Source organism: Melanotaenia boesemani, chromosome 8 (assembly GCF_017639745.1).
Source record: "Melanotaenia boesemani isolate fMelBoe1 chromosome 8, fMelBoe1.pri, whole genome shotgun sequence".
In the NCBI taxonomy this organism is placed as follows: domain Eukaryota; kingdom Metazoa; phylum Chordata; class Actinopteri; order Atheriniformes; family Melanotaeniidae; genus Melanotaenia; species Melanotaenia boesemani.
The window spans coordinates 27,242,407-27,257,396 of record NC_055689.1 but is presented as its reverse complement, the minus strand read 5'-3'; the positions used below and the strand labels follow the sequence as shown (position 1 = coordinate 27,257,396).

The following is a 14,990-nucleotide window of genomic DNA, read 5'->3' as shown; positions in this document are numbered from 1 at the left end:
TGCATGTGCTGATCACTCTTAGAGGAGACCGCTGCTTCTTTGATCTTGCCGCTTCGCCATGTGCTCCACCCGCGCAGATCAGTCCGAGTTTTCACTATAATTCTTCCAGGTACAGACGGACACAAATCGTTTCCTCAACTGATGAATTTATTGAAGCCATCTTGGTTGACTCATAAACACACCGTGAAAACTAAAGGACACAGACAAAACGATAATTAGCTTAAAGAAAATAAATACGACTGACAAATAAAACTATTGCCACAAAATAAACAGACAAACAATACCTCATTGGCTGAGTACCGTGAGAAGAATTAGCATTGGTCTTCTTGTCTCTTCTTAGGGAACTTATTTCTCCTTATTTTTACACCTTTTCACATATGTCTTCTCTTCTAGATGTCGCTTCTTCTGACCTAATTAACTCTGCACACAAAGCTTTTTAGTTTCGCCACAGTGCCACCTAGTGGTGCTCAACCATACTAAAAGACTAAATACACAGAAAATAGAAAATGAAAATGTGGCAGTTACAAAGACAATGGACATTTTTTCACAATGTTTTGTTATTGTTTTTTTGCTGGTAAAATGGCAATATGTCTCAAAGAATCATTAAAAAGACTGAAACGAGACAGGATAATGTACAATAAATAAGGATACTACATCATAAAACTAAAACAACTTTAACAGTAAACTGTATGGCTCCTCCATGTGTTTAACACTGTCGCCTCACAGCAAGAAGGTTTTTCTGGTTCAAGCATCGGCTGATATAGGGGTTGAATCTGGCTTTTCTGTGTGGAGTTTGCATGTTATCTCTTTGTATGCATGGGTTCTTACACAGTACTCTGGCTTCCTGCCACAGTCCAAAGACATGCAAGTTAGTTATTGGCGTATCTAAATTCTTCCCTAGGAGTGAGTGTCTGTGTTGGCCCTGTGATGAACTGATGACCTGCCCAGGATGTACCCTGCCTCTCGCTTAGTAACTGCTTAGATGGATGGATGGATGGATGGATGGATGGCTGGATGGATGGATGGATGGATGGATGGATGGATGGATGGATAGTGTAACGACATGTACTCATGTTGTTTACACAAACATACAGTATACACAACAAGACTGCAGTAATAACAAACAAGAGTTGACAACAAGATGTGAAAAATAAACTACTCAGTACCACATATTATTTCATCACCAAATTCTCTTTATAGCCAAAAGCAGCATAACATGCATTACATATTTGTCTCTTAAAAAGTGACATTTTTACATGTTAAAAACAAAAGCTACAAGTGTTAAACTTATCAAATATAGAAATACACCCAATCATATTCACACATAAATGTACACACACCCACACATGCTCACCCTCATGTCCGGTTTTAATCTTTAATAAAAAAAATAAATAAAAAATAATAGAAATACATATAATGGCTTTATACAACAGCTGAACTGGGTGAGGAAACGTTCTTATCTTAGGCATTTGTCCACAGCCCTCTCCACAAACACAGACGGCATTATCGCAGTAAAAACTAGGATGAGGGCAGACAGAGGTCCACATTGTTACAGTTAGACTGTGGTGCAGGATTCCCAAACCTTCCAAACAACTACAACCACCAACAGGGTTGTCTGCAACCACCCTGCAGACTAAGCAGGCAGGCAAAGCTTCCAGCATGGAGAACCACTTTGACTGTGCTAAAATGGTTCTATTTGTGCATGTTGAGTCTTGTAAATACATCATGTTTGCGGTTTTTATCTTTTGGCGTTGTCATGTCTTTGAACCTGTGCGTACACTGTCTCTGACAGGCGTGTACTTGGATCTGACGGGGTGTGTTTGGTCTCAGCAGGGTTCACAGGTCGTGGGTCATTTCCTAAAAATGAATCAGAAAGGTTTTCTTTAGGGAAAACATTTGTCATCATAAAGTTACCCTGCACCATGGGTCACCAACTCCAGTCCTGGAGGGCTACCATCCTGCAGGTTTTAGTGTTTCCCTGCTACAACCTTGCAGGATGGTAGCCTTCATTATTATTATTAAATTAAATAACTTATTAAATAACTGCTTACCTGAGAAATGGCATTCCCTGTATTTGACTGATTTTTTTTTCAGTTAACTGACCTATAAATAAAGTAAAAGAAAAGTAAAGTGTTTGAAACATTAGATTAACAAGATGACCTCATTTAAGTCAAGTCTTGGTTGGTTGAGCTACAGTAGATTTGCATGATGTGTTTGAAACCTAATAAAATTTTTCACTTCAAAGGAGAAAACAAAAGCTAATTTAAAAAAATAAATAAATAAATTTGTAATTTATTGTCATTATCCACCCAGGGGTTTATAATCATACATTATCTATTTTTTAAGCAGAAAAAAACTTGAATGTCATATATGAATCTACAATCTTCTTAGATCTGTGGCTACAGAAGCTTAAATTAAAGGTACATCACTTGGGATGGAGCAGCAACTTGTGAGAATTGTTCTCCTGTTATCTGTGCCTGTTTCTTTATTCTACAAGTTTCGGTTTAGTTTGGTTAAAAACTTGGACAAAACAGAAAATGATAAACCGAATTTGCCAGGGATCAAGGCAAACAAGATTTTAGACCCTGATGTTCTACTTTTTTATGTCAAGTAGTAATACAGACAAACAGGATTATAGAGGCTAAACTTATAATATATGTATAAAACAGGATCCTGAAGGTTTATGTGCAGGATGTACAAACAACTTCAATCTCCAGGTGACCGGATCCTGACAATATGGTTAAAAACAAAAATCCAAAAATTAGCACAACATGCCAATTTTACATTCTTTAAGACCTCATTAGAAAGTCAGCATTTTCAAAACTTTAGAAAAATCTATCTGTTGACACATTTATATGCTGACAAAGCCTGCAGCACAACGTCTGGAGTAATACAGTTTATACACACTCAGACATGAACTTGGTTTAAATCACTTTGTGTTCATTAGATGCCAAAATCTTCCAACCAGTGTTACATCTAAAAGATCTAAAACTAAAATCTTTCTCATGTACCTTAATAATAGCTTTGAATTAATAAAATACACAATTGTAAATTGTTGTTTTAATGGTGTTGCAGTGATACTTATTGTCTTATTAATTCATTAATCCACAAAGTCTGTAGTTATTGTCACCTCTCCGTTTTGCTTTGGCTGCAGCAGCCATGTTGCTTTTCAGCCTGTCAGGAATGTGGGATTGTGATTGGTGATCTGGTATCATCCATTTTACATGAACATGCAAATATCCAGAGTAATTAAACCTGGATAATTAGCATCAGCTTAAAGGTAATTTAAAGACACCCCAGATTTGATGAATCTGCGTTGAATAGGATGAGAAATTCAACATACAAACATAAAAGAAACATCATAGAGCTCTTACTCATTTCTTTTTTTCTTGCTGTTTAGTTTTTGGCACAAATTATTGTACTGACAACTTGGAAAGCTTGTTTATGTCAAGCTACAACACATCATTTTTATTCGATTCAATTCACTTGCTTGTCTAAACTGACTTTGAGTCGATTCGTAACAAACTGGAAACTCCACTTTTCTCATCCATGAAATTTAAGTAGAACACAGCAGAAACATTATCTTTAATAAACAGTGTTATTGAGTCAGTTTTAAAAGAATCACCTCATTTGACCTTTCCATCTGGACTTTGTACACAGAAACACAGATGCCAGGATTTTATATTAATTAAGAAAATATTACACTCCATTTTATATCACTCCACTAACAGCTTGCTTCATCTGTCGTTTCACACCATCGTGCTCTAACCTTCACCCTCTCGCATCTCAGCACTTCTGTTTTGTCACCTCCATGTATTTCAATAGGAAATACTATGCAAGAGGAATTTGGGGTGACATTTCTGAGTTAAAGTTAAACTACTGCAGCTTTGCTCACTGGTGTTTTCACCATAAAGGAAGATGAAACTCAAAGTTGTGTTTTATTTAAAAATACCTACCTGCTTGAAAAACTGTTCATACATGTGTGTTGTGTGTCTCAAATCACCCCTATGATGATGAGAAAGCAAGGACCAAAGTATTTATACTTTGTTACTTGACATCTCTGTAAGGCACTGGGTTTACACTTGGATCATTTCTCAAGTGGCTGGCAAAAGTGACATTATTACAAGGAGCCATTTGGACATATTCAACAGAAAAAACATCTTTTTGTATAGACCCCAACGCTAGCCTCTCCACAGAGAGCAGCTGCCTGAAAGAAAAAACTGTCATGCACTGGCTGATTCCTTCAACATTATCAGAGTGAAAGGAACTATATCAGTGCTTAAAGATGCCAGGTTTTTAATAGCATTTTCATTAAAATACTTTTGTAAAACATCTCAAATAAAACTATATTATACCATATTACAACAAACATCAAATTCACCTGACTTCCACCCTTGAACTTATTTTCTGTGACGAATATATTTTTGTGATACTGTAAAACAGGATTGCAAAAAAAAGAGAAAGTGTTCACAAAATTTTAAAATTTTAAAATTAATTAGTTTTTAACTTAATTTTGATATAAGCACAAGTAAATAAATTAATTAAATAGACCATAAAAGTGAGATTCTTTTCATTCTTAGTCTGTGAGGAACAACAATAAATGATAGATTGATGTAAGGAAATGTTGTTTTTAACTGATGAGATCAAAGTTTTGCTGTTAGAAGTGCAGCCAACATCTGCTTTAAATACAACACTGTTAAAGAAAACTGCTGTTAAGAAGAGAAAGTTCTATCAATGATGCAACAAAAGTGTGCTGAAGAAATTGTTTGGGGGAGAAAAATTATGTGTTTAAAAAAACAAAAATATGTTTGTTTCTCAGAAAACTTTAGCAGAAAACAGCACTAAATTGATTTAATCATGTCTTGTATAAAGGCTTTCATGGTCTTTGGATCACAGTAAGCTGGTTTTAATCATTTAGTTTTGGACTTGCTTGCGTTTATTTTTTTGTTTGTTTTGTTTTGGGGTTTTTTTCTCTCTCTTTCTCTCTCTCTCTATTTGTCTGCCCCTTTTTCCCACCAGAGGTCACCCTGTGTCTGTTCTCTCTGTGTCTCAATTTGCTTTTTTAAATTTCTGTTTCTCCTACATTTCTGCATGGAAGCCCATTCCTGCCACTCCTTGTTTTTCTTCTTTATTTATTTATTTTTTTGTCTCTTCTCCATCTTCTCTACCATGATGTGCATTTATCCAGAGGATCATATTCGTTTTAGTAAATAAAAACATTTCTATTCTGATTTTAGTTTTTTGCAAATACAATTGTTGGGATTTTGCCTGACATAATTATGATTACTCTTTGATAAAGATACTGTCATGGTTTAAAAATACGAGGACCTAAATGTAGGACGAAGACGCATGAGGCAGATGGGTGCAGAAATAAGGTTTTAATGATAAAGAACCAGAAGACTTACAAAAAATGACGATGATCTGGCAGGTGATAAATAAAACCAAAGGCTATATACACAAAGGTGAGCCAACAGGGAACAAGTGATGCAAATGAGCAAATTAAACAAGGTGTGCCAAAGAACAGGAAGTAAAGCAAACAAAAACACAAAGGGGGGGAACTAAAAACCAAAAAATTGGAAACAAGACAGAAACTAGGCGACAGCAAAATTGCACCACTAAGGATCAGCACGGCATGACATCTGAAAATCACAGGATGCCCAGAGAGCTGCAAACCCCTCAGACATGCAAGCTGGAAACAAAACAAGCGAGCCCAGCCTGTGACCCCATCAAGGGACCTTATTGGAAACAGGAACTACAGCAGACGGGGAAGCATCCCATACCGGGACCCCCTTAAAAATAGGAACTTGAAAAAGTGGCATGGTGTTGTCCACAGGACCCCATGCAGGAACAGGAACAGGAGCAAGGCTTGGCAGGGGTGGTGTTGGCAGCATGGAGCAAGGCTAGGACATAGGTACCGTGGGATGCTGAAGCACTGAACAGGACCTGGGCACCGGTGTGGGATGCTGAAGTGCTGGAGATGATACTGGAGACACAGGCCATAATGCTGGAGACTACACAGGACACTGAGGTCGGGACTCTGGAAACAACAGAGGGCACTCAGGCCGAGACGGCGAAAACAACCAGGAGACGCCTGCTAGGTCACCTGAGCTGGAGACCGGGAGGGTTTCTGCGAACCCTGCCAACCCCTTCTCAAGTGTCTCCTCTGTTTTGGCACCGATTGTCCCCCTCGGTGTCACGGTTCTGCTGCATGTCCTTCTCTACCTGAGCTTTAGGTGGGGCTGTGCAGGTTTCAGTGAGCTTGGGGCGGAGTCCGGTCTGCTCTTTTCTCCGCAGCTGCGTTCCATCAACCCTCATCAAGCCTTCCTTTATGAGGACTGCAGGAGCAACCAGACCTCGCCAGATTAGACCAGGCCGATACTAGTAATTCTATTGTTCCTGTCTAGTATACTTACCTTTGCTTCCTCACCTCTTCTCCAGCATCGATACACTCCAGCATTCCAGTGATCTGACCTCCAGTCTTCCTCCTCCAACCACCAGCTGTATACCTCGCCACCTGCCTGCCCGCCCTTCACCCTTCAGCTCAGGATCAGCCGTGACAGCCTACCTCCTCCTTCATTCCGGAGTTGCATTTGGATATAGTAAGCCGCTCACCAGCTTGGAATCACAGGACTTTGTTGAATAGAACTCCACTCACCATTTTCCTCTTCCCCCAGAGAACCTGAACCCCGGACCCTCTCCAGCTCAGACCACCCAGATCCCTCGTGTTTAATAAACCTGTTCTGCCATTAACGATTCTCACGTCTGCTATTTGGGTCCTGCTTTCCTCCCTCCGACGGCTGCCGGTTCAGCCGTGACACTCGGAGGCTTTTATAAGAGGCATCAAACTGAACCTCCTTGGTGACTGCCACATCAGAGCATACAGAGACACAAGAGCCAGGCCATCCATGAGGAGGCGTTCTGTAAGCCACTCTGGTTCCCTGTAAAGGTGACTGCTCAGGATACTCCACCAGCTCTGCCTCTGCATCCAGCCCAAAGAGCATTCCCACCAGTTCACCGGACGTCATGCTCTCTGGATCCTTCAGCATATGACACCTGGAGGGTCTCTCTGTTGTGGATCTTATGGGAGGTCACTTGGTCATCACGGGGTCAGGTTCTACAACAGTCAGGAAGCTCTTTGCTGCCTCTTGGCAAAGAGATTCAAACAGTTATCCTTTCATCCGCAGGGTCAATGGTGGCAAGAACATACTGTCACAGTGCAAGAATATGAGGACCCAGTTGTTGGATAAAGAGGCAAGAAATAGATGGATGCAGAAATAAGGTTTTAATGAAAGAAAAAAAAAAAGGACATACAAAGACGAAACTAGGGAAACACAACAAGGATCTGGTTGGTGATAAATGACACCAAGGGGTATATATACACAGAGGTGAATTAACAGGGAGCAGGTGATGCAAATGAGCAAATTAAACCAGATGTGCTGACGAACAGGAAGTAAAGCAACCAAAAATACAGAAGGGAGAAACACACACCAAAACCAAAGACTCACAGATCATGACAGATACCTTTAAACTTTTCTCTGTGCTCTGTAATGTTCCATCCTCAGAGCTCCTAAGATTATTCAAAAGCTCTCACAGATTTTCAAACATCTGAACAAACCTCGCCTTTAGGCATCACAGCAGTTTGCATTTTTAAACAAAGACAATGGACATTTTTTCACAATGTTTTGTTATTGTTTTTTTGCTGGCAAAATGGCAATATGTCTCAAAGAATCATTAAAAAGGCTGAAACGAGACAGGATAATGTACAATAAATAAGGATACTACATCATAAAACTAAAACAACGTTAACAGTAAACTGTATGGCTCCTCCATGTGTTTAACACTGTCGCCTCACAGCAAGAAGGTTTTTCTGGTTCAAGCATCGGCTGATATAGGGGTTGAATCTGGCTTTTCTGTGTGGAGTTTGCATGTTATCTCTTTGTATGCATGGGTTCTTACACAGTACTCTGGCTTCCTGCCACAGTCAACATGCAAGTTAGTTATTGGCGTATCTAAATTCTTCCCTAGGAGTGAGTGTCTGTGTTGGCCCTGTGATGAACTGATGACCTGCCCAGGATGTACCCTGCCTCTCGCCTAGGATGGATGGATGGATGGATGGATGGATGGATGGATGGATGGATGGATGGATGGATGGATGGATGGATGGATGGATGGATGGTGTGACGACACGTACTCATGTTGTTTACACAAACATACAGTATACACTACAAGACTGCAGTAATAACAAACAAGAGTTGACAACAAGATGTGAAAAATAAACTACTCAGTACCACATATTATTTCATCACCAAATTCTCTTTATAGCCAAAAGCAGCACAACATGCATTACATCTTTGTCTCTTAAAAAGTAACATTTTTACATGTTAAAAACAAAAGCTTTCAAGTCACAAGTGTTAAACTATCAAATATAGAAATACTCCCAATCATATTTACACATAAACACACACACACACATATGCACACCCTCATGTCCGGTTTTAATCTTTAATAAAAATAAAAATTAAAAATGAATAGAAATACATATAATGGCTTTATACAACAGCTGAACTGGGTGAGGAAACTTTCTTATCTTAGGCATTTGTCCACAGCCCACTCCACAAACACAGAGGGCATTATCACAGTAAAAACTAGGATGAGGGCAGACAGAGGTCCACATTGTTACAGTTAGACTGTGGTGCAGGATTCTCCAACCTTCCGAGCAACTACAACCACCAACAGGGTTGTCTGCAACCACCCTGCAGACTAAGCAGGCAGGCAAAGCTTTCAGCGTGGAGGACCACTTTGGCTGTGCTAAAATGGTTCTATTTGTGCATGTTGAGTCTTGTAAATACATCATGTTTGTGGTTTTTATCTTTTGGCGTTGTCGTGTCTTTGAACCTGTGCGTACACTGTCTCTGGCAGGCATGTGCTTGGATCTGACGGGGTGTGTTTGGTCTCAGCAGAGTTCACAGGTTGAGCTGGAAACTGTATCATGGAATAAGTGGTTGTAGGATGAAGATCTGAAGCATCATCAGGTCTCTGATATACATTTTGACTCATTTCCATTTCCTAAAAATAAATCAGAAAGGTTTTCTTTAGGGAAAACATTTGTTATCATTAAGTTACCCTGCACCATGGGTCACCAACTCCAGTCCTGGAGGGCTACCATCCTGCAGGTTTTAGTGTTTCCCTGCTACAACCTTGCAAGATGGTAGCCTTCAAGAACTGGAGCTGCTGACCTGGAACTCAGATGCAACAAATTGTTTAGTTCTTTTAGTTCACAGCAAGACATTTGGACAAAACAAAACACCACAAATAAAATATGAGGAGCAACAGGAGCAGGATTAGTGGAGCAGCTGATGTCGGAAAGAGATTAATGCCATTTAGAAAGACAGCCAAGAGATAAAATGATATATATTTAAGCTGCATAGTTGGATGGACAATTAATTAAGAAGTGTGTTTTCTGTTCTTTTATATTTTTAAATATAAACAGATTTACTGCAGCCTGTTCTCAGTTTCAGCTTCTCACAGTGAAGATCTTCCGTTTGACTGGCAAATTGGGAGTTTTTTTTTTTTTATTATTATTCAATTAAATAACTTATGAAATAACTGCTTACCTGAGAAATGTCATTCCCTGTATTTTCATTGCTTTTTCTTTTACCTGTGGGTCAGTCATAGAAAATAAAGGTTTTATGCCTAAAGTTGATTGAACTTGTTGTTTAAAGAGAAAAAAATATATTGAGCTGCACCTACATACACAGAGAAGCAGTAGAAAATGTTTAAAGTTTAACATGGACTACAGATGTTGGTTAATAAAATCTATTTAGGTAAAAACGTTTTAGTTTCAACCCAATTTGTCAGCATACAACAAACTGAGCAGGCTGTCAGAGCGGTGATGGGCAGTAAATTGTGTAAAACTCCCTCTTTTTGCAATCATTTTGTTTTTCTTTTATTTTTTTGGCTAATTTTAAAGGTTTTTGTTTTCTCTGTATACAGAAGTGAGAAGAAACGCAATATCTAAACTATTATCACACTAATTATCATTTAAAAAGAAGTAAAAACTGCTCCAAATGATGGTCTAAAATGTATTTTTCCAAAAACATTTAGCAGATTTTTGACCAAAATGAACATAAACTTCAAAAACTTTTCCTTTCCTTTCTTTTGCTGGTTATGATATTGCCAAAAGTCATTAAATTCAAACATCAGGTGCTACAAAGTGCTGCTGACAGGCTGCAAAACAGTGTCCAGACTGTACACAGGCTTTTAAGTAAGGTTTGCACTTGAATGGACAGGGTAACATTAGTTAAAATAGGGGGATGCAATAGATAAAAAACCCATCAGCATGGTGAGCTGCAGCAGAAATAAACCGACTCAACTCTGATTAAAAAGCACAACCCAAAGATCTTTTCACTGGAGAAAGAAAATTCACAATATTTAGATTTTAGGGTTTCAGTAGCAGCACACAGCACATGATGGAGGGGCCAAATCACAATTTTTATTTCCTTCTTCTTTTGGAACAATTCATTTCACAACTTGCATCTAAAGTCAGTTTAATTTGAATCATTCAGACAACAAAGATTATTTCTGGGGGAAGCAAAAGGAGCCAATAGATGGATAGATGGATGGATGGATGGATGGATGGTTAGATAGATAGATAGATAGATAGATAGATAGATAGATAGATAGACAGACAGACAGACAGACAGACAGACAGACAGACAGACAGATAGATAGATAGATAGATAGATAGATAGATAGATAGATAGATAGATAGATAGATAGATAGATAGATAGATAGATAGATAGATAGATAGATAGATAGATAGATAGATAGATAGATAGATAGATAGATAGATAGATAGATAGATAGACTTACATTTTATGTAGACAATGACAGTACAGGCCACAGCCAGTATCGCTGTTAATACTCCAGCTGTAATTCTAATGGCTGCAGAAACGATGGCATCTGTAAAAACAATAAAATGGTTAAATCATCAAAAAACAGTCAACAAAAAATGTTTGCAAGTCCTTCAAAACGCCAGTATGAAATTTATTTGAAGAAAACTGCAATTCCCAACCAAACTTTTTATTTGTTTTCAGCAACTGGTATTGAGAGTTTATGTGACATCCAACATTCAGTTAAAAAATGTAGACATTTTTAAATCCAGGTTAAAAACATTTCTTTTCTCATGCGCCTATGCATGAAATCTGCATGTTAACTTTTTAACTTATCTTGCTTTTAATCATTTTAATGTAATTTATTATTTTATTGTGATTTTGTGTTGATGCCTTTTACTATTTCTAAATATCTGTAATGCCTTTGTTTTATGTAAAGCACTTTGAATTGTCCTGTACATGAAATGTGCTATACAAATAAACTGCCTTGCCTAATTACAATACAATTTACAATTGTAATTCTTTTTTAATTCCATGATAGCAGCTGGTGTTCACAAGTCCTTCAAAAGTTCAGTAGGAATTTATTTGGAGAAAACTGCTATTCCCAACCAAACTTTTCATTTGTTTTCAGCAACTGGTATTGAGAGTTTATGTGACATCCAACATTAAGTTAAAAAAGCAGATAAAAACTTTTTTTCAAAAGCTCTCGGTTTACTGCTTGTATGATGTTATAATTTTACATTTACCTTGTTCTGTCTTGCAGTAGGATTTGAGCTCCTTGTTATTATGTTTCCAGCTCACTTGGTTGCTATGGTTACAAATGATGTAGTCTTGCTGCAAGTAGACAATGATAGAAGAAGTTTGGACTGGAGGTTTCAAGTTTGGTTTTTTCACCAGAGAGCAGGTCTGGTTGTCACAGTGGACAGCTGTGCTGATGCTAGAGTCCTCTGTGCTGCAGGTCACAGTCAGGTTACAGGAGGAGGAAGAGGAGGAGTTGTTGGGGGTCACGGTCAGTTTTACTGAAGACACTTTATCTGAGGAATAGCATTAGGTGTGAATAGTTTGGAAGCACATTGCTATGATATGTTGAATATGAAAATTAAAAAAGAAAAGTAAAACAAAAAAGAAACATAAGCAAAAGAGACTTACCTTGGATTGTGAGTCTGTATTCAGTTACTATTACGTCTTTCTCCCCACTCACTACTGCCTTATAAATTCCACTGTTGCTGTGTTGTAGATTTTTTAGTTGCAGAGAGTAATTTCCTTCACTAAAGTCAACGTTTTCTTTATATGAGGGAAAAATTGTTGTTTGTTTGTTATGAGTAAATCTAACTACTCTACTGTCATTAAATTTCCATACAAAATAAGTTTCGTCTGTTAGTTTAACAGGTTTCTTTACATCCAGATGTAGGTTACTTCCACGCAGCACAAACAGTTCAGAATCTGAGGACAAATAATGAAAACACACTAACATTAGGGTCATATCAATCTGATTCATAGTAATTACAATACAATTTACAATTGCATTTTTTTTAATTCCATGATAGCAGCTGGGATTTGCCCCAACCCCCTCAGTTAGATTTAAGAAAAATGGATGGATGTATATCATCCATAATGTTACAGTGGAATTAAAAACTTTAAAAACAGAACAAAAATCAGTGTGTAACAAAGTGGGAATGATAATCTGTTGGACAACAGTCCTCTCCCAAAGGCCCAGCAGCTGGTCTTAATTCCAAGATGTTTATGAGGAAGATGAGATACTCCACAGTGGTGAACATGGACCTGTCCCAACTTCTCTCAGACCTGAACCAGTATTTAGTAAAATGTTTCACTGTCAACAGATTATATGTTTTTATGTTCTGCTGTTAATAAAACATTGATTTGACATTTTGAGCTAAAAATATTTTTGCACAAAAAATAAATTAATCTGAGAAAACAAAAATTAATTCTGTGCACACGACATGAATTCCTATGTTTGCTTAAATCTGTGTAGATGTGTGCGAATTGTGTAGTATGCACACTGCTACACCCCTGTTTCACTGTGGGTACGTTTTAGACTAGAAATATATAAAAACTATGACATCTAGTATCCAAGTTAGGTCTTTGTCAAGACTTAATGTGCATTGTGGCTGGATCTAAATGAAGTTTTGTGAACATGTAGACATCAACTGATTTGACGTGATGGTTATATATGACTATTTCTCTAAATGTCTAAGTGACCCTGATTAGTTTCACAGTGACTGGGGCAGCATATTTCAAAAAGAGTCTTAAGAAAATTAAATAAAAGTTAAAACTCTACTAAATTTGTGAGAGGAAGCAGTTTATTGAACCAAAACCAATTTGCATGTAAGTTAGTTTGAGTTAATGGACGTTTTTTTCTTTAAGCTCCAACCTTTCAGGGAAAATCAGCAGTTAACCGAACAAGGATGATTTTGGGCTGTAAACTCATGGGGACAACATGCAGACTCTGCATACTCAAACCCAGTCATGGTTTAAACCAGGAAACACATTTTTATTATTAAAGAACTTCATGCAATAACATTACTCCTGGTTTAAACCAGTATTTTGATAAATTTGTTGTCATAGACTAGATTGTTTTCTTGTTTTATTTTTATTTATTTTTTCTTTTTTTTTTTCTTTTTTTTATATTTCTGCCACCATCAATCAATCAGCAACACTCAAGACATCAGTGACAAATATAGGGTGTGTTCTGTTTGTTAGAAAATAGTTTCACCCCACATACTGTATATATTATTATGTGTGAAATGGAAAAAGTAACAATAATTACATTTATTTGTATTTCATGGTTACAAAGAACAACTATATGTTACAATTACAAAAAATTACAGAAATAAATACTTTTGCTAAACCACTGTAAATTCACATAGATGTAAAATATTAATGTATATGTTGCTCATAAAATATCCACTTAGAAAATTAATCAAAAGAAATTCTTAGATCTGAATACTGATGGTCCAAAAACTTTTACCGTCATTTCAAACATTTCATTCTGTTCTGCATTAGTGAACAGGGACAGTGTATTTTAATGTGCTGACTTCAACATAAGTCTAATAATTTACAACTGGATCAAACCTTCTGAGGGGAAAATGTGGGGGGCAGTTTGCTTTTCACAAAATTTCCAGTAAACTGCTTTATCTTTATTCTTTTTTTATTATTATTTTTCACATCATTTCTGATACAGTCATATATTAGCTTATCTTCTATTGATCTGAACACGTAACTTTTTGTGAACTATTTAAGATACTGACACATCACAGAGTTCTTTCAGTGGAGTTTAATCCCCTCCTGATTTAAGATGATTTTGACATAATACAGAGGAACAACAAAACTAATTCTGGCAGATAAATGTAAGTTTTTACCTTGTGCTTGAAGTGGATTCAGCAGAAAGGCAACCAGAAGAACAACAGGACCCGCAGCCATCATGTGAATGAAGAAGTAAAGTAGAAAACCTTCTTCCGTTCAGTTCATTTCCTCCTTCTGTCATTGCGTCAAACAGTCATTTCTATGATGAATCTCTATACATAGTTGTGACAGCGTAAGGAAGACTAATTTTTTTCAGTTAATTGACCTATAAATAAAGTAAAAGAAAAGTAAAGTGTTTGAAACATTAGATTAACAAGATGACCTAATTTAAGTAAAGTCTTGGTTGGTTGAGCAACAGTAGATTTGCATGAAGCATTTGATACCTAATAAAGTTTTTCACTTCAAAGGAGGAAAACAAAAGCTAATTTAAAAAGAAAAAAATGAATTTGTAATTTATTGTCATTATCCACCCAGGGGTTTATAATCATACATTATCTATTTTTTAAGCAGAAAAAAAATATTCCTTGAATGTCATATATGAATCTACAATCTTCTTAGATCTGTGGCTACAGAAGCTTTAATTAAAGTTACATCACTCGGGATGGAGCAGCAACTTGTGAGAATTGTTCTCCTGTTATCTGTGCCTGTTTCTTTATTCTACAAGTTTCGGTTTAGTTTGGTTAAAAACTTGGTCAAAACAGAAAATGATAAACTGAATTTGCCAGGGATCAAGGCAAACAAGATTTTAGACCCTGATGTTCTACTTTTTTTTA

The 14,990-nt window shown here is 37.1% G+C and overlaps 2 protein-coding genes across 3 annotated transcripts in view; both read right to left on the bottom strand.

Annotated features, from left to right (window-relative positions):
• Positions 1-1,498: 1,498 nt before the first annotated feature.
• On the bottom strand, positions 1,499-14,420 carry LOC121644474 (SLAM family member 6-like). 2 transcript variants are annotated; one of them, XM_041992426.1, is made up of 7 exons: positions 14,274-14,420; positions 12,043-12,336; positions 11,640-11,927; positions 10,874-10,963; positions 9,615-9,658; positions 8,942-9,066; positions 1,499-1,793 (listed from the first exon to the last, which is right to left on the bottom strand). In XM_041992426.1, exons 1-7 carry the CDS (start codon positions 14,335-14,337, stop codon positions 1,739-1,741), a joined length of 960 nt encoding a protein of 319 aa, XP_041848360.1. In that variant the 5' UTR covers positions 14,338-14,420; the 3' UTR covers positions 1,499-1,738. The 2 variants fall into 2 exon arrangements, with proteins under 2 accessions (XP_041848360.1, XP_041848359.1); XM_041992425.1 differs by lacking the exon at positions 1,499-1,793 and having other exon boundaries at positions 8,302-9,066.
• Positions 3,580-14,990, bottom strand: part of LOC121644473 (ATP-sensitive inward rectifier potassium channel 10-like) — a 29,336-nt gene continuing 17,925 nt past the window's right edge. Inside the window, exon 7 of the mRNA XM_041992423.1 lies at positions 3,580-3,769. The gene's annotated coding sequence lies outside the window, so the exon portion shown is untranslated. The remainder of the gene's footprint in view (positions 3,770-14,990) is intronic.